Genomic DNA, 23,953 nt, shown 5'->3' with positions numbered 1-23,953 from the left:
GAGAGATCTAACTTTTGATGAGCACGCGCGTTTGTGTCGCTTCTAAGTGGTATCTGATATCTTGAGAGGTGACAAGATCTTGAAGTTCAATTGTTTGACTGGATTCGTTGAGATGGACAATGTTTCCTTTTTAGGTTTTATTGATGACGAAGAAGAAAGATGATGAAGAAGGAATGAATGATGATGATAATGAGGAGTAGATGTTGATGGGAAAGATCAAGAACGCTAAGGGAATTAAAAGGGGGGAAAGACAAGTTAAGAAGACATTCGTTGAAAAGGGGAAAAAAGAAGCTGTTGGAAGTTATGAACCCAAGCAGTGGTTACTCAAGTAATTATCTCACCAAAGTCTCGTCTCGTCTTGGATTAAGGGTAATTTAGTTTCTTTTTATAAGAGAGATTGGTGTTTAAGGGTCTAAAAAAGGATGATTAGTGTGTTTTGCTGTAATTTAGTTAAAAAATACAAAATGTGGGGATCGATTTTAAGGTCCAAAGCTAAAGCCAAAAGAGAAAACATGTAGGTAATTGCGTACTACAACAAGTATAATATACAGGGAAAAAGGGTTGCCATACGGCCGGAGTTTTTTTCTCTGTTTTTGCATAATCCTAGATACAGCTAGGCTAAACGTTAGTGCGAAAGAAGAATAAAAATAAAGTGTTCGATGATGATGATGGTTTATACAGGAAATCTCCCTGGAATCTGATCAGGCGGTTTAAAGGGAAATCTCACAACAAGTCTATATTTTCGTTACTACTGCAAGTTCAGATGAGTCACTCTCTTACTCAAAACAACACAGTTTTAACTTTTACCGCTTTTTCCATTCTGCTGTAAAAGTGTAACTGGTGTCTCGCTTTAAGCAGTGGCGTCCGGATGGTATTTTTCACGTTTTCCTCTCAATGAGATAGGATAGTACTGTAAGAGATTCTCCACAGCTGGTCTAAAAAATGGAAAAAATAGTATGCGTAAGTTTCGGGACGATCGTAGTACGGTTTTGAGAAGAGCCTTTATTAGTCAACATCGTCTTATCATGAGATTCCAACGATATTTTAATGAATTAATGAGATATATCTCGTGTACGTGGTCTGAGAGTATGTATATAGCATGGCCCTTCTATCTCCTGTTTGCGGGATATTCATTAGTTGGAGCAAAGCAGGAGATGACGAAGGGTAATCAATAAGAATTATAAAGGTAGTCTAGACTTGAATGAGTAATAATATAGCATTAAACGATCCAATTCGATTGTTTTGTTTTCGGGGATTTTCCATTTTTGTCATATAAGGGGAGATGGGTTCCTTGACTTGAAGTTGCTTAAATAGCAAATGCCGAGAAAGCGATCTAGCAAAATATAAATCTCCGATCAAAGCCATACACAGAATGACGGAATGTAAGAGCGCTGGTTTAAGCTAAAATGATACACGCGTTTTCGGAATGTAATTTTATCATGTTAACAAACTGTAGTAAAAAAGTTTAAAATGTTTGTCCGAAATCGCCGAGATGTATTTGTACCTGTTATTGACATGTGGCATTTGCGGATGGTCATTTCGCAAAGATAGAGAGGAGTGGCATCATCAGATACAAGATTACGATATCTGAAACCTCTTTGATAGCTAACCATTTACTTTATAACTTTATACTGTGAATCGCGATCGCAACGGTCGAGGATTGTGAATATTAAGGAGGTAAAGCAGATCACATGAATTTGAAAGGAGGACTACGGAAAGTTAAGAGGAAAGAAACGTATCCTCCTTTTAATGGTAGTCGGGACAATCAATATCAAACAGGTAAATGGATCTCGACTCACCTTTTATTACTGACTCGGTGACCAATCTTTGAGTTTCATCCTTTGTATCTTCATCCTTTATGCCAGCTACGCAAGATGTATCTCAAGGGTTGAAGCAAAGTTTGATGTAAGATATATAAAGCTCAACTGGATACCCCTATCGACTGTAATTTCTGCTCAAACTTTACGCAGCTCCTTACGAGAATAACTTTAGACAGCCATTTACCTATACAGCATTTTAGTACCAAGAGTAAAGCAATAATACAATCAAAATGTCTTCATCTGAACAATCGTATTCCTTGTTGAACGTTATCAGAATAGCAGATAATTTCCCATCTTTCTCTACACCTTATCCGAGACAACATCCAATTACGAAGAAAAACCTGATTCCATTCTATTTAACTTTATCAGATTTCAAAAACTCTTTACCACCTATTGGATTGATACCTTCTCATAACCATGATCTGATTAAACGGTTCAAAGATGAACAAGGTCTACAATTGTTTACAATTATCAAAAAGATCTCAAAAGAGGAAAAGGCAAGAAACGAAAAGAAGAAATCAAAGTCTTCTAGTAAAGAACAAGATGAAAAGGCAAAGGATGATGAGAAGGCAAAACCAGCTGAAGGATCTTCTGCCGATGTAAAGGGAAAAGAGAAAGAAAAGAGAAAGAAAAGAGAAAAGAAGACTATAAAGTATCTATTTTAGCTGCTTATTTTACTGACGAGGTCAACTTGAAGGGTAATGAAGCTAGAACTGAAGTAATGAATCGACTTACTGAAAAAATGAAAGACGAAGGCAAATTTTCAAAAGGGTTAAGGGGTGAGTGGATATTTGATATAGAGATGACCCATCTTATCTCCTTGCTGAACGTATCTACAGCTTGGACCAGTGAGAAGATTCCAGTTTTCGCTTCATCACATTCATCGTGCTGGAAGAATGATAAAGACGCTGTTAATATACCATTCGGTAATATCGCCTTTGAGATTGAAAGAGCTGCTGCTCCAATCTTTTGCCTTACAGCTTTAAGTATGCATCTGACAGGTAAGTGATCAGGTGGCCCGCCATAAAACGGAAACAGTCTGACATATATCGATATCCTCTTTACCAACCTTTCTAGCTTACGAAGGCGAAGGTGAAGATATGAAAATTTGGCTTCCTAAATATGCTGATTCCGAAAAAGAGTGAGCGCCTATATAGCATGTGAGAATGGAATGTCTCCACGGGTGAAACTGACAGAATTCATACGCCTTCTCAATACAGCTCCAAATCGAAACTGTTCAGCGTAAGTGAAAAACTAGAATTCGCATTCCATTTAATTCACCAGTCATCAGAGAGAAATCAATTGCTCTTCGCTGAATCTTTCTTTCTGATGATGAAGACCGTTGAATGTGAATTCACTGGTACTGGTGTAACTCCAATCGATAGTCTGTCAAAATGTGGTCATCAAGACCTTGGTTGGTCAGAGGAGTGTATCAAGAGAAACGCCAAGTGAGTGAAGCGAGAATTAAAAGCTGGTTTAACTCCTAACTTGAGTCGGCAAGTTAACTATTAACCACTATTACATCGTTTCACAGGAGCACAGGCATAGTTTCTCTATTCCAGGTAGCTAAGTGGGGTGGCATGTTACCTGGTGAATTCTTCTATAAGAGTATGATAATGATGACGTGCTGTATTTAGGACTTTGCTGATTCTATTTCTCCTACTTCATTAGATTATAAGTACGAGATACATTGTCAATGTAGACAAGCAGAGCTGATCTAATATACTTTTAGTTATACTTATGATTTGAAATTACCATCTCAAGACTCGCCAGATTATTTAGCTCCGAAAGCATCCCACGAGGGAGTTTCTTACAAAGTGAGTTGTTCTTGTGATGTAGTCCAGTCCGATATCGACAATTTTAGCTTATCAATTTTGATGAATTTAGCTTTATACCGTTCCTGAGGTGCTTGAGGCGTTGAAGAGTAACCAGTTCTGGTCAAATTCGGCAATAGCTACAATTGATTTTTTGATCAAACATGGTATAATTACTCCTGAAAATGAACCTAACTATGCTGAGATCGTTAAACGACTTCATAGAAGCACTGGAATTGCTGGACCTGGTAATTGAATTTAGTTCTCTGATTTGTAACTTTGTAACTCCGCGCATGAAGTCTTCCAATCTTGAATGCCATTATACAATGCATACCAGCGCTTGGCTAATGTACAGAACGAGCTACTGTTACTTTAGAAATACCTACTTCTGATCAAACCGCCCCATGATTTAGCTACATAATCGACAAATCCAGCTACATCACCTAGATTCTCTTCTGTATTTTCTAAACCTGATATCGTTGATTGATACCTCTGTAAATTGATTTCTAATGAACTCAATGCCTTTGGTAAATGAGGATTTATCGTTGTTATTGTTGTTGAAGATGAAGATGGGGTTGGGGACGGATATGGTTGTAAGAGGTTTGATTCTAATTATGTGAATGGACAAATATTAGAGATTAGCTGAACAAATGACAATTATTGGGGATCACGAAACTTAGTACTTACCTGATGCTAGATATACTAATGATAGTCCCAATCGCTTTGTATACCATTCAGGCTATAGTGATATTGTCAGTCAAAGATAGATACGGTTATTCGAGCTTCAACCAAGCAAGACGGCTTCTGCTCAAAATTCAAAAACAGGAAGGGGCAAACTTACACCTGGACCAGTAGGTTCATTCCAATAACCTCTTTTAACCAAACCTTTTGGTTTACTTTTCTGTTCCGTTATAAATAGAGCCTCGTCTGCTATTTTCCATGCGTAACCTAATGGACCTAATGGATTTACGTATAATAATGGTATGCTATTATCTCCTGTTACTTTCTTTATCTGACCTATCATCGATTTATCTGATGAAGAAGATGAAAGTACAGGTGGTATATATGATGAAGGTATTTTGATGTTTGACATCAGTGTTTTGAGTATTGTTATTGAAGGTGGTAATGGGATTGATAAAGTTGATGTAGGCGTTGTCAGATTTGCATGTGCCTAGAGATGCGTTTGCACAATTAACAACAGCCATCCAATTATCAGAAGTTCATGGCGTAGATCTGAATGGCACAGATGCCAAGGACATTCTACTTGAGCTTACTCTCAACTTACCTCAACAAGATGTTGACCAACATTCGAACTATATTCAATTCTCCTTTTCAAGACCGCGCCCAAGCTCTCCTTTTCAGTTGGATCACTACTATTACTCATTACTTTCAAACCTTCTTCTTCCCATCTTTCAACTAAAGCCTTTGAAGGTCCTACAGATCCTGATCCAAACAACGTATCTAAGATTGCATCTGGATTAGATATTTCTGGTTTCAATTGACGGACAGCTTGTATAAGGGTCGGTCTAGCAAATGAATGGGTTGATAACAGGGGTAAGGACGTTGTTAGTATTTGTGAACGTAAAGCCATTTTCCGTCACTTTCTGCCTTTTGCTTGCTTGTTTGAGCTGTGAATACTGGATTTAATGGAAGTTATGTACTATTAGGGGAAGAAATGCGATGAATGTTACTTGTCTTTGAAAGCAATAATAACGATCGGAATCATTCGAAGATCTCTTGAGATATCATTTTGATTTCGTTATTTCGTGAATTTCCTTTCCTTCGGAAGTTAACCGAAAAAAAGTTGGGAGAATTCATGTAACGTTGTTCCGAAGTACATTTGTTTACTTATCAGTTCTATAGGTCGCCAGATATTCAGACATAGAAGAACAACTCTCAACTATCACCTGAAGATGTCTTTGATCACATCAAGAGCTCTTAGAGGGCTGAAAGGTTGTCCAGAATGCTTAATGGTCACAAGAGCCGTTCCGACAATCAACAGAACGATAGGATTAAGAATTATCAGCCGAGCTAATTCGACTATGTCTCCCGGTGATATAAAGCCTTATGTATCCAAGACTGGACCAAAAGCTCACCATGGTATGTCTAATCATTGCCTGGCCTCGATTTCATCTTTGAAATGCATATTCGGATTATACATAGTTGTTTATAGCTATGGTTAAAATACATATTGACATATATTTATATCGCAGGTCCTCGACCGAGAATCACACATGAAATACAGGATCTTTCGACGGCTTTAGAAGGGCAGAAAGTAGTAATAGCAGGATGGTTATTCTCTCAAAGGTGAATCATACATAACAATCATCTTAACCTTCTTCCAATCTTTACGAGCGTTATATCGCTTCTGTATATCTTTCTACTTGTTCAGTTAACCGTTACTTACATTCTAATCTTACCCAGACGAGCATCGGAAAATCTACATTTCTTCACTCTTCGTTCTTCATCTTCCTCTGTCCAGCTTGTATCTCGTCTGAAAGATGCTTCGCAGGATGCTATGTCATGGCCTTTGGAAAGTGTTGTTTTGGTCGAAGGTGAAATTAAAACAAGAAAGCAAAAAGCCAAAAGTGAAAGTTCGGTAAGTCGTCTTGGGTGTACAGCCTACAACTTTGGTGACTACCATACGGTTACGGTGTCACTGCCTTCGTCCGATTGCATTGCTATCGATATAAACATGTCCTAGCTGATACTTCTTGAACAACGTGTTTAGCCTGTAGACGAGATAGAGCTTGAAGTATCCGGATTAACCCTCTTGAATCCAGCAGATACTCAATTGCCTTTCTATCCTAATAGACCAGAAATTGTAAGTGAGATTAGCAATTTTCATGTCATAGAACTTTATGAATAGGTGTAAGTAAAGCTGATATTGATATGTATATTGCTAAATCTTTATAGGCCAATGAAGATTTACGGAATCAACACCGTTACTTGGATTTAAGACGGACTGAGCTTGCCGAGAACTTGAAAACCAGAAGTAAAGTTGCTCATATAGTTAGGAATTATCTATATGATAATGGTATGTTTGAATGGCACATAATTGATGTTTCGGCGTTTCTGCTTACATTTGTATGGCCTATATTTAATTTTTAAGGTTTTACTGAAGTCGAAACTCCTATATTACTAAATTCATCACCTGAAGGAGCAAGAGAATTTTTAGTACCTACCCGAAATATAGATGGTGGTGAACCAAGATTTTATGCATTACCACAATCACCGCAACAACCAAAACAATTATTAATTTCATCAGGAAGTATATCAAAATATTATCAAATTGCAAAATGTTTTAGAGATGAAGATGGTAGAAAAGATAGACAACCTGAATTTACACAAATTGATTTAGAAATGTCTTTTATTGATGGTTCTGCACCACCTTTAGATCCAAAAACACAGAGTAGATCAACTTGGCAAATTGGCGGTTCACAAATTAGATTAATCATTGAAGGTTTAATCAAAAAAATTTGGAAAGATGTAAAAGGGATTGATTTGGAAGGTTGGTTTAGAGTCATGCCTTATGATGTTGCTATGGATGTTGTGAGTTTATCACTTAGATATAATCGGCAATGATCCGTGGAAGACGACACGCTGATTCGATTCAAATGATACATAGTACGGATCAGATAAACCCGATACAAGGTTTGACATGTATGTAAGTAAACCCCTCCGCATCTAATAGACTCTCTCGGTAATGATGAAATACTAACTTTAGCCATTCTGAATTACCCTTTAGACCCTACCAATAGGATACTACCCCACTTTGTCCGATGCAGCTCTCGATAAAATCCTTCTTGATCAATCACCATCAACAGTTGAATATATGATCGTCCCAGCTCATCAAGCTGAGGGATTAGATATTCCAGCTTTAGCTAGAAGTAGTCAATCGGTATGTTTCAGCTTGATTGTTAATTTCCGCTTCGACTACAAAATCAGCAGCTTATTGACGATTCAATACAGATCGATTATATCAAGATAACGGATAAAAACATATATACATGGCAGAATGAATCTGTTTTAACAGCTCCCATCGGATTAGATCAAGATAAAAGTTTACCTGCAGGTGTAAAATCCGGTGATGTAGTTTGGGTATCTAGACGAAAGAAAATTGCCGAGGTGAGTTAAATGAGTAATGAGAAGATGAACAATGAAGTGCGGTATAAGCTGATAATGAATAAATAGGGCGGTTGGACACAACTTGGTAGATTAAGAGTTCAAATATCTGAAATACTTGTATCTAAGGGTAAGTTTTTCTCTAACCCATCTTTCCATCTTTCCGTCTTTTAGCCTAAGATCTAGTGGGAATGTGAAACACTTCATATCAGCATTTCAGTATTTCAGCTAACATCGATTGGATGCATCTTCTGTATTAGGTTTACTTAAACTTCCATCAAATCCACATTTCTTATGGATAACACAATTCCCATTATTTACATTAGCAGATGAAGATAAAATAGAATTATCAAAAGGACGATATTCATCAACACATCATCCTTTTACTGCACCAATGTTTGAAGATTTAGATGAATTGAAAAAAGGTAAAATTGATGGTATAAGAGGTCAACATTATGATTTAGTTTTAAATGGTCAAGAAATTGGTGGTGGTTCAGTCAGAATACATGATGCCGATTTACAAGAATGGGTAATGAAGGAAGTTCTGAAAGTGAGTCATACCCTTTCCCTCCGACTCATTTATCGTCATGGCATAATCGCAAGTGAAGTCTTATATCCTATAGAATAACTAAATACTGACGATAATGTAATTCCCTTTCGATGATTTATAGCTTGACGAGCAAGAAATCAGTAGATTCGATCATTTATTGAAAGCATTGAGATGTGGTGCACCACCTCATGGTGGTATTGCACTAGGTATGTCCTGCTTCAATGCATAATTGAAAGGCCTTCTCTTGAGCAACGGCTAATCAATCGATTATCCTTTTCTTACAGGTTTCGATAGATTAGTAGCAATTTTATGTGATTCAAAATCAATTAGAGACGTAATTGCTTTCCCCAAATCAGGTTCATCAGGTATTGATCCAGTCTTCAAATCGCCCTCAATATCTTCAAATGAAGTTTTAGCTCAATATGGTCTAATTAGTCTGAAAAAAGATATTGGTGTCAATTCAGATACAAAAGTGCAAGTAGAAAAGGAAAAAGTGAACGAAAAATAATCAATGATCGGGGGTACATACATTAGGACACTTCACATATATAGATGAACGATACTGCATGCGTCATGCTGCTGTAAAACCATATGAATGCATCAACGGAACAACATGCAGTATATAGCCATAGATTATACTCTCCTCTCTACATCCTAAAACTCAAAACCTGCTTGTCTGAATACACCTAAATCAGTTCCCGGTTCAGCATTTCCAGCTAATTGATTCATGTTCTATAAATGGACAGTCGAAAATCGCAGGTCAGTCGATACCCCGTTACTTTGCATTGTCAACGATGGGTGGGATGTGAATGGGACTCACCAAAGCTACTAAAGCTCTTCTCAGAGTTGACCAGATACTGTATGAATCGGACGATGCTAATGTGCTATCATTATCCGCTTGTGATTGATTAGAATGAAGCGATAACGCAGCTAATACTATATACACAGGTTTTAGTCAGCTAATGCACCACTGTACGATCATTCGCAGAAAATAGCTCGGAACACCTACAATGTTCTGCCGATTCCTTATATACACCTATGTTGAGACCTGCAGATTGCGGCACATTTCAAATGTCAGCGACTATGTGCGAAAATATTACACGAGCCCATGAAGAACCGTCACAACTTACACGCCACACCTAGATTGTACACTGCTCTAGTGAAAGTAGGCTTCAATTCTAACGCTCTTCTGTACGCATCGACAGCTTCTTCTGAATTACCGCCATTGGCTAAAGTAGCACCTAACCTATTCCACAAGAGGTAATCCTGCAGACGCAAAAATCGTCAGTAATGTATTTGAATTATGGGGATAACCTGTAATATATAGCTATATACGTAGGATGCAAAGGAAAATCAAAACTTACATCAGGTTTTTCACCTAGAGCATTTGTCCAACAACCTCTAGCTTCTTCATAATTATCCATCATATAATATAAAGTACCTAAACCAACTTGGACATCAGGATCGACAGATTGATTATTTTGCCATTGTTCTCTAGCTAAATTCAAAAATCTTTCTGCCATTGATTGATGTAATGCCCAAGGTGATGTGTTGGTTTCTGATGCTGATTGTTTTGATGGAGCTTGACCCGCATAAGTAGGATGGACTAAACTCAAATATTGATGAAGTATCGTTAAAGCTGCTAAATCCAATGATTCATTCACATATGATATTGCCAAATTCTGAGTTAATCCCAAGATATAGCAATCAGCGGTACTTCAATCCGATCGATAGAGTTGAACTCACAGTGAGCATTTCTCCAGCAATACCTTCCCTTCCTGCGACGCCTTCTTCTACCAAAGCTTTTCTACCTTGTTCAAAAGCTCTCAAAGCCTGTTCTTCTTTCTCATCCATTGCATGAACTCTACCCAGTAAAGACCAAGCTTCGGTAGCTGACACATTCAATGATTGTCTATCTAAAGCAGTTGATCTTTGAATGAATGATTCTAGCATTAATCCAGCTTGCGTAAGTGATCCACCTCCTAATACGATATGATTGGCTTCTGCCCATAAAGCGGCAAGCTCAGATGTATCATGTATGTTTTCGGTAGCTAGTATGAGAAATTAGCTCCATCTTCTTACCTCATATAGAGTTCAGTCTGAAGACTTACCATGTTCATAACCTCTCGTCAAGGGGATCCCATCATCTCGTTGGAAAGCATTGAAAGCATTGACATCATCTAATCCGTCCGGCACAGCTAAACCACCATTATATCTTTGTGGTTCTGAATTTTGTTGATTCACATCTGATTTACTCAAACTATCATTCAGAGTTTCGAACAAGTCATCTTGATCGTTGGTAAACTAAGTATACGATGAACGGATCAGCCTAATTGTCTTCGTTCGACTCCATGTATGAGAGAGTTTCGCAAGACACTCACTTGTGAAAAATCTTTTTCCCATTCAGCTAATTTATTTAATCTTTCAGCTTCAGGTTTCAGACTTTCCCATACAGCATCAAAATCACCTTTTGGTTCCTGTGCACTCTGTTCAGCAGCTTTGCTTTCTTCTACAACTGATTCTGAAGGTTGTTGAACTTGTTCAGCAGCTTTATAATCTTCTTCAGCTTTTGCAAATAAATCATCCATCTCTTTTTGGTTCATTTGTCCACTGACAGGTTGTTGCATCATTTGAGGTTGTTGTTGTTGTTGTTGTGGAATCATACCTTGATACATTGGTGTAAAATTTGATTGATATCCACCCATTCCCATTCCCATCCCCATTCCACCGTATCCACCATATTGTGGTGTATAACCTGGTTGTTGAAAACTTTGATTGACTATAGGTTGATCTACAGCTCTGCCTTTACCTTTATTCTGTTGATTGAAAGATTGAAAGTCGTTTGACCAACCTGAATTCTGTTGTTGTTGTTGTTGCTGTTGTAATTGTGATGGAGGAGGTGAGATCATTCTCGCTTGAGAAGGAGGTGGTGGTCTAAACTGCACAGGTGTATGAGAATTTGATCTAGCTTGTTCCCATTGTGCATCAAATCCTGGTGAGTGATTACGAACATGTTGTTGTTGTTGTGCAGGTCCAGGTCCAGGTTGAGCTAGAGCAGCTGATAAATGTGATAAATTGAATGGATGTGGAGTAGCATGTAATGCATTTGATGAGGATGGCCCTTGCTGATGTTGGTTGATTTGAGGTGATGGTCGGAAAGCTGAAGAAGAAGAACTTGGTCCAGCTGAAGATCCGAATCGATCCTATAGATGTGTATATCGTGTCTGATCAGCTTCTATTCTCTGTCTAGGAAGATTCAATTGTGGCTTACCTTGAACAGACTATTATCTACCCCTTCTCTCTGGGATATCTGCTTGAGAGGGTTGGACGAACCACCTTTATCGCCACCGAGAGATGACTGCATCTCGAGAGCTGATCTTTATTTTGGTAGAGCAGGTTCAATGGATATGATGATACGAACGAAGATGGGCAACAATGTCAGTATCCAAATTTAAACACATCAGGTTGATCCAAGATAACGTCAAGATCAAAAGCGCTAGAAATTGCATGCATGATGTACTGGAATGCAATTCCGATGTTAACCGGTGACCTTACGTAACAGTCATCTACTACCTTTTTTTGGTTGCTTACTCCTTACAACCATTTAAAAAGTGTACTGTATTTGGCAAACTTCAGTGCATTTCTTGAGTTGTTGCTATACATCGCAACATATATATACAATAGATACTAGATCCGCCATGCCGGAATGATATGCTATGTCAAGACTATATTTCACTCGTGTTAGATCTCTTTCCCCCCTTTCCTGTTCGTCAACCAATCTCGCTCCAGGATCCACTAACGTATATTGTTATCAAGGCATTTTACTCCTTTTACCTTCCAGCTCATCGCCCGACAAACCAACAGCGATGGACATTGGAGCACCTAGAGCAACTCTGTCTTTAGGATCTAAAGAAGTTTCATCTCTTGTTCTGACTTTCGGTGTAACAGGTTTAGCTAATCCTGGTTTTTGCTGTTGCTGAGGTGATCCAGGTGAATATAATCTTGGTGAATTAGATAGTCCTCCTGGTGATTTTGTCATAATTGGTGAGGTCGAAGTGGAAGCAGGACGCGTTGATGATATACCTGATTGTTGTTTCAATGGTTTTGATGATATGACATGATGTTGCGTGATTGGCGTTTTGCTCTTATCGCTTGTCGAGTTCAACGATGAATTTCCATCAGATGTTGTTACTTTTTGAGATGAAGAGGTATTTGCAGGTGAATGTGAAGGTGTGATTTGTGATATAGTCAAATTATCATGAGATTCTCCATGTCCAGGTACAGATTTCCTTCTAAATATTCCTCCTACAAGAGATTTCAGTAATTTACTGCTAGAATGAGAATGCGATTTTGGATCTTGTGAAGATGAAAGTGAATTTGAAGTTGTTGTTGGTATGCTATTGGATGACGAATTGAATTTACGTGTTGGTGTAGGTATTGGGGCTGTTGTAGGTCTATTAGGGGGATTATGTATGATTGGTACTGAATTTGGGATCGAGTGATCTATCGTAGAGGAAGTTGACCCGTTTGTCGCCGAAATTACGTTGGTATGGTTATTTTGCTTACTCTTATCTGAGTAACTCAATTTTCTAGATAATTCATTTAAGGGCGATCCTCCAGTACCAATCTGGCCATTTGTGATTTTACCTGAAGAAGATGTTGATGAGGCAGAAGGACTAACTATAGCTTGTGTGGTATCAATTTTTGGTTCAGCAATTTTTGATTCGCTTATTGAAACTAATCTTGATCTTCTTCTTGATAAACTGTTACTGCCTAAACTACCTCTACGAATTGATGATCTTGATGATGAAGGCACTGATGAAGATGCTATCGAATATGGTGATGTTATGGGTTCTTCTTCATTCGGTATTGTTGTCGTTGGTGATATTTCATCATCAACTTCCATCATTCCACCACCGGTCCCGGAATTGCGTTTTTCTTTATCTTTTTCCCTTATCTTCTTTCTACCTCTATCTCGACCCCTTGTTTCCACCGAAGACTCATTTGAATCGATCACCATACCGTCGTCTCTATCATCTTCACCCTCGATATCCTCATCTTCACCTTCTGCATCCTCTTCTAAGCCACCGTCTGAATCGCTTTCACCCATAGCATCATCTTCATCCGGAGGTTCTACTTCATCTGGCGGTACACTTCCTTCTGGAGTAGGTGATGGTGCAGCTGCGCGAGGTTTCGAACGAGATCTAGGAAATGGTAAGAAAGCTGGAATATCAGGTTGAGGAGATTGGGCGTATCCACCATGTGAGCGAATTAGAGATGTATAGTATTTTTGCAATTGATCGGCATGACACTGAAGCGAGGAATACAATATCGTGAGTCCAACTTAGCGATTGCACAAATGAAACTGATACTCACGCATAAATCCCATTTAGTAACTCTCAGCAACTCTCTTTCTAAAGCATTCAACTCTTGGGTTTTGATACCACCAACTTTAGCATAGTGTGCGTTTGTACAGAAAACATCACATTGAGCTTTTGATCCTGCACATATCGATGCGATTAGAAAACGATGAACGGTTAAAGAAGATAGGGTGAATGTTGGTAAATTTGTACATGTTGTGTCGATGTATGCTAATAAGGATAATAGAGGGATTTTCTAGTTGACATGGAAAAAGGTTATAAGATCAGCATCTACTTTCATCCACGATTTGTTGCATGCTTATCTATTGTCTCCTTTAAAAGTAAATTTCCTTCCTTGTCTGGTTTGGTCGATGAACGAAATTATAAGGACAACCTGTCTTACTCACTTCCAAATTCGTATATTTAACAATTCTTCTCAAATAATCTTTAACGCTGATTCCAGGCGCAGCTCTGGAATGAAACCTGGTCAGAGCATCAGGGGTCAAAACAACTTGATCATTATGTTTGATCAATAATTCTAACATATGAGTCAATAGATCAACTAAAATATCTAAAGGACAAAGTGAAAATGCCCATGGTAACAATGGTGGATTTGAAGGATTAGGTGGTCCAATTATTGGTTCTGGTTCTATACCTGGGACTATAGTTGATGTTGATGTAGAGGAAGATGGATCTTGGATTGACATTGTTGTTATAGGTTATTGATGTGAGATTGGAATGTAGATAATTGGGGATTCATCGAATCGGTCGGAAGGTGTTGGTACTGCAGAAGTTGAGTTCTGATCCTGTGTGGATTTGGCAGGGGAAACACCAGTTTGTTGAATCAGCTATTGGTTGCTGAAGTTCTTGATTGAAATGTTGTAGATGAATTGATTCTGATTGGATGTGACTGATGTTGTTGGTCTTCCCGAGTGGTACTTGTAAGGAAGACGGATTCACTTGATAGGGAATAAACAGAATATGACCTGAATCTAAGCCTTAACCATTCAAAGGATGTGTAAATCTAAAATTTTGGAGATAACTTGGCACAGACTGATTATATGATGCTTGACCTGAGATTTCGACAGTATAATCTCATAAATAGATAACGAATAATGTCCCTCCTAAGCTCTAAAAGTTTTTATCTTGATCTACTACGCTGAACGCCGTGATGAGATTAGTGATTAATGCAGTAAATTAATGATTTTCCTTGATATCCATCTATACATGCAATGTATAAAGTGTATAGATGTTGTGCATGTATAGATTTAGTGAATCTATAAGGTAAGCTGAAAGACTGTGCGGATTTAAACTTTAAAAGGATTTTGGTAATTTTGACAACGAACGTGTCTTGATTTTTTGATGAAAAGATAAGCTAGAGAGAGAGAGTGTTGTATCAGATGATTTGTACAAACGATGTTAAATTATTATATTTGATTTCTTTTTGAACTACAGTGATAGACTCGTGATATCCTATTTAAGAGTCGTAATCTGGGTGGTAAATTCCGAATATAAGTATGAACTTTAAATTGTTATGTTTTGGTGTATTTTTTGGATGTAAAAAGGATGATATTGGGAACCGTTTAAAGAAAATAAAATATAAAAAGTAATGACGAAGAAAGAAAGAAAGGGCGTGTACGAATCTAAGGTAAAATGACTGAAGCAGAGATTTGTTATTTTCTTTAGCTTCCAGGTATAGGTCTTAATACGGTGAGCTAAAAGACGCAATCAGATATCCTATTATGTAATGCAAAAGAGTTAACACGTGCTTGATTCCTATAAAAGTTTAAACGAAACATAAAGATGCGACATTACATCTGATCACATCGAGAGTGAGTGGTCGATAGCTTGGTAACCATTCTACCGTTGTAGTACAGTTGCATATCATCAAGTCCTACTTGTAAAGGAAAATCTCATAGCCAAGAATCTACGCAACTTATATGGCTATAATCAACATCTATTTATTTCCAGGGGGTTGAGAGCGATGACCAAGTTTACATCAGGGCACAAAGGAATGACTAACTTCCTTTATACTGCCATCGATAATTGAGATTACTGACCTTCAAACACAATATGACGATTTGACAAAGCAGCTCTAACATGAATCTATGGTATCTGACACCTCACTCATACACGTATATCTGTATAAGATATATCGGCCGAACTTATTGCCATAAATCTATGCTAACCAAGTAAATACCACTAAACACAGTCAAACAGCTGATCTATCTATTCAAAGGCTCAAAGGCTTAAAAGATGTCATCATCATCATCATCTGAAAGACGTAAAGCAGAAGAAAAGAAAAAGAAAGAAGAAGAAGCTATAAAATTAAAACGTAAAGAATATTTAAAGAAATGTGATCCATCTACAGTAGAAGAATTAATTAATGGTGAAGAAACAGGTAAAAAATGGTTTGAACAAGGTAAATGGAGACCAAGTTGGACTGATATTGAATTTGTAAGTAGTCATTTTAGCAATTCCATTTTAATGACAAAGATATGTCCGTTTCAATCGATGAATTGTTGATTTTGCTTAGGATGAAGACGCATGTTTGAAAAATGTATTAAAGAATAAACCTGATGGCTTTTATGCTCCAGCTGGAACGTGAGTTGAAAATTGATCTCATCTAGCCTTTCTGTACTTCTAACTATGCTTTCTGTTTTTTTTTTGGACCGGGCCAAAATAGTATGTTACCTCTAGGTGCACAAATGCCTGAAATGACAGTTCTTAAATACGGTGGTTATTTTCCAGAAGGTACTTCTTTTCCAGGTGGTGTTTCAGTTCCTATGCATGCTAGAATGGTCAATGTGAGTGTCTGCTGGAATCGTTTATAGGGAAATTTCTTATAGTCAGGCTAATAACGACGACGACGAAATAACAGTTGTTACCTGAAGAAACTAAACCGAAACATAGTGCGAGCTCAGATGAGTCACTGTGTTTGTTACAGTAAACATTCGATCAGACAAGTATCGTCATCTCATGATTGAGCCATGTAGATCAACGATAATAGAAGGAAATTTGGTACGCGATCTTTCACGGTCACGATGCTCATTCTCGTATGCCTCAACGATATAACTGCAAACAGTCCGGCACATTCTGTTCATAAAGTGATGCATGATAAGCACATCTACTTGATTTTTGATCTACTTCTTTCTACTTTAAACGATCTTACTACTAATAAAGCTACAATACTAATTAACCATGACGAATGATTTATTGTTCTTTGGCGAATTGAGCTTTATCAGAGAATTCAGGGTCGTTTTCTTGGTAGATATCGTAGGTTGGTTCGAATGAATCAGATTGATCACAAACTCTGTTAGGTGGGTGAGATTGTGATAATTTTTCAAGTTCTTCAAATTGTTCTTTAGAGAGATCAACAAGTTTCAAGTTGTTGGCAATTCTTTCTGGTGTAACTGATTTTGGTACTGGGTTAGCACCTCTGGCAACTAACCAAGATAAAAGAATGTTGGCAGTTTGGACACCATGAACATCGGCAATCTTCTTAACAACCTCGTTATCTCTAAGGTTGGTTTTACCGGTACCACCAAGAGGTGAGTAAGCTTGAGGTAAGATATCGTTCTTCTTTAACCATGATACAAGTTCTGGTTGAGGACATTGAATAGAGAGTTCGACTTGATCTACAAAGTGAAATAATGTACATATTAGCTTTGATAAAGAAAGAAATTTAGAATTCATAGACTATACTCACCAGCAACTGGCTTGATTCTGGCGGTTTTGAGGAGTTTCTTTACTCTGTTGATGTTGAAGTTGGAAACACCAATTGATTTAACGAGACCTTGGTCAACGAGTTTTTCCATTTCTTTCCAGGTTGGGGAAACATCTTCGGTAAGAGCTACATCGAGCTTGTATTTACCTGATTCACCCTTAATTCGGTGTTCGAATTGAGGGAGGACACCTTCAGGAGCATCAACTTCGAAGTTGATCTATATGATAAGAAAACATGGATATCAGCTTCATGTCATTTGAAATGTATAAATACGGAAGATAGAAGGATGGACGCATGGGTTTGAAGACGGTGCACCGTGGGCCAAATGACGTAAGAGACCAAAATAACGCGCAAGCGGAACCTCGCTTAAATTGTATGATGTGACAAAATATGGGGATTTAGACTTGAAATACTCACGTTCCAGTGGAGAAGGTATAAATCAAGGTAATCAAGACCAAGGTTCTTTAAAGTATCTTTGATAGCTAAAGGAACGTGTTCTGGGTGGTGGTGGAGTTCGAAAAGTTTGGAAGTGACGAAGATTTCTTCTCTTGGTACACCTGAAGCTTTGATACCTTGTCCGACTTCAGCTTCGTTTCCGTAAGCCCAAGCACAGCTAGAGGTGGGTTATTGTGATCATGAGAGGAAAAGATAGGGTGAACGAGGTAAATAAAGTAATTTTAGGGATAATGAGAAAGTGAGATATAATCGTCAGCGATCTCAATTCATCAGACAACATCCGTATGTCCCAGTTCATACTTACTCAAGATGTCTGTAACCGGACTATTAAAAGAGGAACTGTCAGCTGTTATTCTGACATAAATCGACAGCTATTTCAACTCACTTTAAGAGCTGATTCTACGGCTTTGGCAACTTCTCCTGGGCTGTTCATCATTCATCGTCAGTTTACCCTATTCTGTAACTCTGTAAAGTACCATTTCTCATGAGGTAACTTACGCGGATTGCCACTACAAAGAATACTATAGTCAGTGAAAGCTCTCTGATCGAGATCGAGAGAAGACAGAGAACTCACTGTACCGAGACCGATAGATGGGATTTTTTTACCGTTGTTAAGAGTGAAGTGAGTTTGAGTCATTGTGTTATGTATGGCCTTTAGGCGAATTGCTCTTGTTATTGAAGGTAGTATTTTGAAAAAATAGTTATTTCTTTTTTGGATATGGAAGGAAGATAGAAAGAAAAGAAAAAAAGAAAAAGGAAAGATAGAATATAAAAGAAGAAATACTACTTAGTATCACTAGTGGGCAACAGCGGGATAAGGGATGGGGACGTGGAAAAGACTACAGCAAGTAATAGAGAGAAAGAGAGGACAAGTTTGACCGTGTAATCGGAATCAACTTTCCACATCATTGTGGTTGTATGGTGTGATGTAATTTCAATCAACAGATTTCAGGGTAAAAATCGAATAATCAAATCAACCGGAGCTCATTTTTTGGCTTTGGGATATCTACCGAAGTTCCGGCGAGTATTAAAGTATACCTCCACCTCAGCTTAACTTAAGGTCTTCCTCTTTTCCCGGCGGCTTGCAATATTATTGATATTTTTGAGGTACACCCCTCTTTCTTCTTGCATTTACAGATTCAGAACCCCAGCATCTAGCTGTATTGAAGTAACTGCTATAAGGTACTCGTGCTGTATATCTTTTCCTGTTTATTACTTTAGCAAACAGCTCTTTTATCGAGTGCAGGTCCTACTGTGATAGCATCATGAAGAAGGCAAATAGCAGTTGAAACGAAGTATAAGCCCATGCGTACTCGTACCAGTAATTATGGAACAAGTAAGACCGATCGGACCGAATATACCGCTCTTGTCGTCATACCATAGTAACAATCAAACAAATGATCCCATTATTTACGGAGTTTGATGAGATTAGATATGAAGAGCGGGTTATATATACCGATGCAGTTATTTTCAGGCGTTTGAAACTAAAGATGTATGCATCGCAACATATTCATAGATGTATCTACTTTTATATATATATATATTGCTACTAGGCTTCAGTTGAACGTAAAAGAGTCGTTTTCACCATGATTGACAACATGCTGTTATTTTATCAACCTTCGGTTCCAGACGTTACATAAGCAAATTCTGAATAATCTCGATAATAGAACTGGTCTCATGCTGTTCAAATCGATAAAAATCTGAACACCTTTTGAATACCTTATCTAGGGAAATAAGGGTCTAACCTGCTAAATAATGACCATGAACCAATACAACAAGCTCAAATCAAAATCCAAATTCAGATAGCCTATTTTCTCCTCGTTCTCGGACAAGTTACGAGATGATAATGAACATCTCACTAGATCAGTCTATCGACAATCGTGAAAACAATAAAGCATTTCAGCATACTGCATAGTTTTCATGTGTATAAGAATAACCATTGCATCAAAGTTTATGTTATGATACGATGTGATCTGAAAAAAACTTGCAAACTTTTGCTCAAATAGTATAGGTAATAGTAATAGCTTGAAATGCATCAAATATAAACTCGAAAACATATCTAACTATATACTATCCAAAAAAAAAAAAACATACCCGCGACCTTTCGAATTTTTATGTATGTATATATAAGGAGGACGCAGAGAAAAAAAAAGATGAAGGATGATATGAATGTATGAGATTAATGTTTTTTTTCTATTTTATATAATTATGCTAAACCCAAACTTGATAATGCTAGATACAAATCTACATAAAGTTGAAGAGAATAAATAAGGGGATGTCGTTTTACTAAAAGAAAATCATTATTTATCATATATCATCAAAAAATCATTAATTATTGTCCATTTATACTCCAAAAGGAAGAATCGAAAAATCCTTCGTATGTATATCAACTTTAAAAACTAAATAATTTCCGCTCTCGCACTATCTATCCATCCATCCATTCATCAATCTAGCACTCTTATCTTCTGACAACTTCATCTATCTAACCTCCCTCAATCGGAATTACATTTAATAGTAACCGTTTAAAGGTGTAAGTTAGCACCACCTAAAAGACCCCCAGCTAAACCAGTGACAGAGTTCAAAGTAGCTGCTAAACCATTTTGGTTCAAGTTTAATCCAGCGTTAGTTTGAGAGTTAGCTTGACCTTGAGCGTTAACTTGAGCATTAGCACCGATTAAAGGTAATGAATGAGTTAAACCATCAACCAAGTTACCAACAATTGGTAAACCATGAGTTAAACCTGATACAGTTGAACCTAATTGACCAGTTAATTGACCTACGGTACCTGTAACACCGTTTAATAATCCACCGGCATTACCAACTAAAGGCAAGTTTGAAGTTAATCCATTAACCAATGGTGAAACAATTGGTAAATTGTTACCTAATAATCCTTGTTGTTGACCTTGTTGTTGGTTGGAAGAACCACCTAAAACACCACCCAAAAGACCACCGATTAAATCTCTTTGACCTAAATGAGCTGAAACTCCTGCATCAGTTGATGCTTGAACTTGACCATTAGCGGCACCTTGTACATTTGCTTGTAATCCATTTGGACCTAAATGAATACCTGCACCTGCAGCACCGTTTGCAGCAGCTTGAGCACCTAAACCAGCAGTTAAACCACCAACAATGGGTAAATGTAAAGTTGAAGTTAAACCTTGAACTAAACCACCAACAACTGGTAAACTGTTAACGGTTTGTGTAACTGTTCCAACTGGATTTTGTAAGATACCTCCAACAGTTTGTTGAACAGTTCCAACTGGGTTTGAAAGTAAACTACCAACTGGTAATTGATTAACGATCGGTAAACCATTGACAATGTTGTTTAATGGTAAAGCACCTAATAAAGGTAATCCATCAAGTAAACCTCTAGCATGTACATTGGCTGAAGCACCAACACCACCTGAAGCTTGTGTTGAATCACCTAAACCAAGTTGGATCCCGTTTTGATTAACGTTTAATCCAGCTTGAGCATTATTAGTTAAAGCGCCTGTTGCACCTGCTGCAACATTACCGACAACTGGAAGATGTGTGACAGTGTTCAAAAGTCCATTAACGGTGTTTCCGACAACTGGTAAACTGCCAACAGTGTTAAGAACACCGTTAACGGTTGAGCCAACTACAGGAAGATGATTAACGGTGTTGATTATTCCACCTACTGGACCTTGAGGGTTGTTAAGGAGACCTCCAACTAGTCCATTGGAACCAAGTACACCATTGGTAAGACCACCTACTACAGGTAATCCACCAAGGAGACCACCAGAACTTGAACCACCACCTAAAAGACCAGAGAGTAAATCTCTTTTGTGAGAATCTGAAAGATGAGCGAAAACATCACCTTCGGCAATTTCAGAAGCGAGATCAACATCTCTGAGACCTAACAAACCGTGTGTCAAAGATCCTAATGTACCAGTTAACCCACCTGCAGCGTTTGTAGCTACATTAGCAGCAGTGTTTGCTGTAGCACCTAATTGACCATTGAGTGAAAGTAATCCTGGAACAGCTACACCTAAAACACCAGCTAAGTTTGTAGCTGAGCCTACAGCTCCAGTAGCTTGACCTGCTACACCGGCAGCGAGATTTTCAGCAGTTTGAACTACACCACCAACGACTGGTAAGCCGTGAACAACACCATCAACGGTATTTCCTACAGTGTTAACTAAACCACCAACTAAAGGAAGACCATTCACTAATCCACCAACAACAGGGATGTTAGAGGTTAATCCAGAAACAAGGTTGGCTGTGGCACCTGCACCGGCGTTGGCTGCTGCGCCAATACCAGCTTGAGCTTGAGTAGCTGTGTTAGCTGTAAGTGATCCAGCAGCTTGGATGATGTTGGCAACGTTGAGTGACCCAGCAGCTTGAGCTTGGGCTTGGGCAGCAGCTGCAGCAGTTGCACTAGCTTGAGCGGTAGCAGCTACTGTAGCTGAAGCTTGAGCAGAAGCTGAAGCGGAAGCAGCGGCGGTAGTTTGGTGATTACCGAAAAGGTTTTCAAGACCAAGGAATCTTTTAGCCATTTCATGTTGGTTTTCATCTCTAAGGTGAAGACCACCAACCATAGCATTGACGTTACCCATGATGTTACCGGTGACACCACTAGTGAGACCACCAATCAAATGAGTACCAGCGTTAGCGGCATCAATAAGAGTGATAATACCGTTGGCGGTAAGAGCTGAAGTTGCTTGGTGGATAATTTGAGCATCGACCTGAGCCATACCAGTAACGTATGTTGGCCAAGCAGCAAGTAAAGGTGTACAAGTTGCTGAAGCTCCAGAGTGTGAACACAATTGAGTAAGGAGTGATTGGAATTTGTTAACTCGATCGGCTGGTGGATTGATCATGATCAGCTTTTACGGTAGATGGGATACAGCAAAATACAAAGGACTTACCACCAAGGGCAGCGAAGAGTTGTGCGGCAGACCAACCTTGCTCAAAAGCGTAGTATACCGCAGAGAGATAAGCACTGATTTCAGTACACATGTTAATGTCTGCATAAGTAGCGAGACATTGACCTGAAGCCCAAGTGTTCATAGCAATTGTTCTTGCTACACCGACAGCTGAACCAAGTTGGTTTTCAAGTTTGGATACAGCTGTGACTGCACCACCAGTAGCGGAACTCAACTATATCAATGTAGGTGGATCAGCATCAGCATCAAATGTTCGCGAAAAAACTTACGAAAGCATTGGTAAAACCAGTAATATCAGATGCGACATTGGTAGCAGCATTTACAGAAGCACCAGCGTTGACTGAAGTTGAAGTTTTACCTGAACCGAGGATGTTCAAGTTTAAAGGAGCAGCTTGAACGGCTGTACCGGCAATGAGTGAAAGAGCAATGATTTTTGATGAAGAAGGCATTTTGATTGATTGTTTGTTTTTTTGTTTTGAAACGGTAAAGGCTAGTAGAGAGAGAGATTGTCTTTATGAGAAGTTTTTTCTTGAGGATTTGAAAGATAGATAAATCTGAAAGCTTCAAGCTCTAAAACTAATTTCTCGTATTGAAAAAATTGATAAATATTCGTTAAAATAGAGAAGAAATCAGCGTCAAGCTTTATTTCTTTAGTTTATTTGTTGATATTGATGATTTCGTTTCGTTTGAATATATAGACTAATATCTAGACTGATATTGATGATATATAAGTAAATAATTGAAGTTGGAAGTAAAAAAATAAATTATCGGTATCAAACCTTATAAAATATTATCTATATACTACGAGTAAAGACAGTAATTGATCGCTGCTAGCGTGTAAGAAGAAAGGTAAATTAATTTCAACCGGTGAAAATAATTTAAGCCTTTAGTTTGATTGGTATATGCGAATTGTAAGAAGAGTGGGTTGGGTTGAGGAAAAGAAGAAAAAGAAGAATGAGAAGTTGAAAGGGGTTTATATATCTTTTATTCCATCGTATATCGTTGTGATGTATCGTTATGTCGCGCTAAAGATTCCAATACTTAGTGGTACAGTAAGCTGTATGCTGCTGAAATCAATCTACAGTAATAGAACATTCAGTCGTAAGTCATTTTAATATCGCTTAAAAAAGGAAAAAAGGAAATAATTGAATTAGTGACATAATGGATCTAGTAACCAGATAATCGTATTCAGTT

General features: G+C 38.1%; 8 protein-coding genes across 8 annotated transcripts; 3 read left to right on the top strand and 5 right to left on the bottom strand.

The window, feature by feature from the left end:
- Window positions 1–2,050: 2,050 nt before the first annotated feature.
- L201_000421 (uncharacterized protein) lies at window positions 2,051–3,890 on the top strand (the record flags this gene model as incomplete). Its single annotated transcript, XM_066216223.1, has 8 exons — window positions 2,051–2,472; window positions 2,532–2,599; window positions 2,660–2,821; window positions 2,898–2,961; window positions 3,041–3,268; window positions 3,355–3,390; window positions 3,553–3,637; window positions 3,708–3,890. 8 exons carry the CDS (start codon window positions 2,051–2,053, stop codon window positions 3,888–3,890), a joined length of 1,248 nt encoding a protein of 415 aa, XP_066072320.1.
- A 116-nt stretch (window positions 3,891–4,006) lies between these two features.
- L201_000420 (uncharacterized protein) lies at window positions 4,007–5,225 on the bottom strand (the record flags this gene model as incomplete). The annotated part of the gene is made up of 4 exons (XM_066216222.1): window positions 4,007–4,242; window positions 4,322–4,373; window positions 4,476–4,805; window positions 4,920–5,225. 4 exons carry the CDS (start codon window positions 5,223–5,225, stop codon window positions 4,007–4,009), a joined length of 924 nt encoding a protein of 307 aa, XP_066072319.1.
- A 322-nt stretch (window positions 5,226–5,547) lies between these two features.
- Window positions 5,548–8,817, top strand: L201_000419 (aspartate-tRNA ligase; the record flags this gene model as incomplete). The annotated part of the gene is made up of 13 exons (XM_066216221.1): window positions 5,548–5,734; window positions 5,848–5,941; window positions 6,059–6,233; window positions 6,366–6,458; window positions 6,551–6,671; window positions 6,747–7,186; window positions 7,263–7,301; window positions 7,383–7,535; window positions 7,607–7,762; window positions 7,829–7,889; window positions 8,020–8,309; window positions 8,431–8,515; window positions 8,594–8,817. The coding sequence occupies 13 exons, from the start codon at window positions 5,548–5,550 to the stop codon at window positions 8,815–8,817; spliced, it is 2,118 nt and encodes a 705-aa protein (XP_066072318.1).
- A 146-nt stretch (window positions 8,818–8,963) lies between these two features.
- L201_000418 (uncharacterized protein) lies at window positions 8,964–11,673 on the bottom strand (the record flags this gene model as incomplete). Its single annotated transcript, XM_066216220.1, has 9 exons — window positions 8,964–9,041; window positions 9,130–9,245; window positions 9,319–9,357; window positions 9,440–9,575; window positions 9,674–9,991; window positions 10,056–10,360; window positions 10,421–10,613; window positions 10,691–11,512; window positions 11,581–11,673. The coding sequence occupies 9 exons, from the start codon at window positions 11,671–11,673 to the stop codon at window positions 8,964–8,966; spliced, it is 2,100 nt and encodes a 699-aa protein (XP_066072317.1).
- A 447-nt stretch (window positions 11,674–12,120) lies between these two features.
- Window positions 12,121–14,376, bottom strand: L201_000417 (uncharacterized protein; the record flags this gene model as incomplete). Its single annotated transcript, XM_066216219.1, has 3 exons — window positions 12,121–13,620; window positions 13,686–13,925; window positions 14,077–14,376. The coding sequence occupies 3 exons, from the start codon at window positions 14,374–14,376 to the stop codon at window positions 12,121–12,123; spliced, it is 2,040 nt and encodes a 679-aa protein (XP_066072316.1).
- A 1,549-nt stretch (window positions 14,377–15,925) lies between these two features.
- On the top strand, window positions 15,926–16,619 carry L201_000416 (uncharacterized protein; the record flags this gene model as incomplete). The annotated part of the gene is made up of 4 exons (XM_066216218.1): window positions 15,926–16,126; window positions 16,206–16,273; window positions 16,356–16,476; window positions 16,551–16,619. 4 exons carry the CDS (start codon window positions 15,926–15,928, stop codon window positions 16,617–16,619), a joined length of 459 nt encoding a protein of 152 aa, XP_066072315.1.
- A 263-nt stretch (window positions 16,620–16,882) lies between these two features.
- Window positions 16,883–18,489, bottom strand: L201_000415 (uncharacterized protein; the record flags this gene model as incomplete). Its single annotated transcript, XM_066216217.1, has 7 exons — window positions 16,883–17,307; window positions 17,379–17,613; window positions 17,814–18,009; window positions 18,157–18,176; window positions 18,238–18,277; window positions 18,351–18,361; window positions 18,427–18,489. 7 exons carry the CDS (start codon window positions 18,487–18,489, stop codon window positions 16,883–16,885), a joined length of 990 nt encoding a protein of 329 aa, XP_066072314.1.
- A 1,885-nt stretch (window positions 18,490–20,374) lies between these two features.
- On the bottom strand, window positions 20,375–23,208 carry L201_000414 (uncharacterized protein; the record flags this gene model as incomplete). The annotated part of the gene is made up of 3 exons (XM_066216216.1): window positions 20,375–22,677; window positions 22,742–22,973; window positions 23,029–23,208. The coding sequence occupies 3 exons, from the start codon at window positions 23,206–23,208 to the stop codon at window positions 20,375–20,377; spliced, it is 2,715 nt and encodes a 904-aa protein (XP_066072313.1).
- Between the last annotated feature and the right edge of the window lie 745 nt (window positions 23,209–23,953).

Source organism: Kwoniella dendrophila, chromosome 1 (genome assembly GCF_036810415.1).
Source record: "Kwoniella dendrophila CBS 6074 chromosome 1, complete sequence".
NCBI lineage: Eukaryota > Fungi > Basidiomycota > Tremellomycetes > Tremellales > Cryptococcaceae > Kwoniella > Kwoniella dendrophila.
The sequence above is the reverse complement of the archived record's forward strand: the minus strand, read 5'-3'. Positions and strand labels throughout refer to the sequence as shown.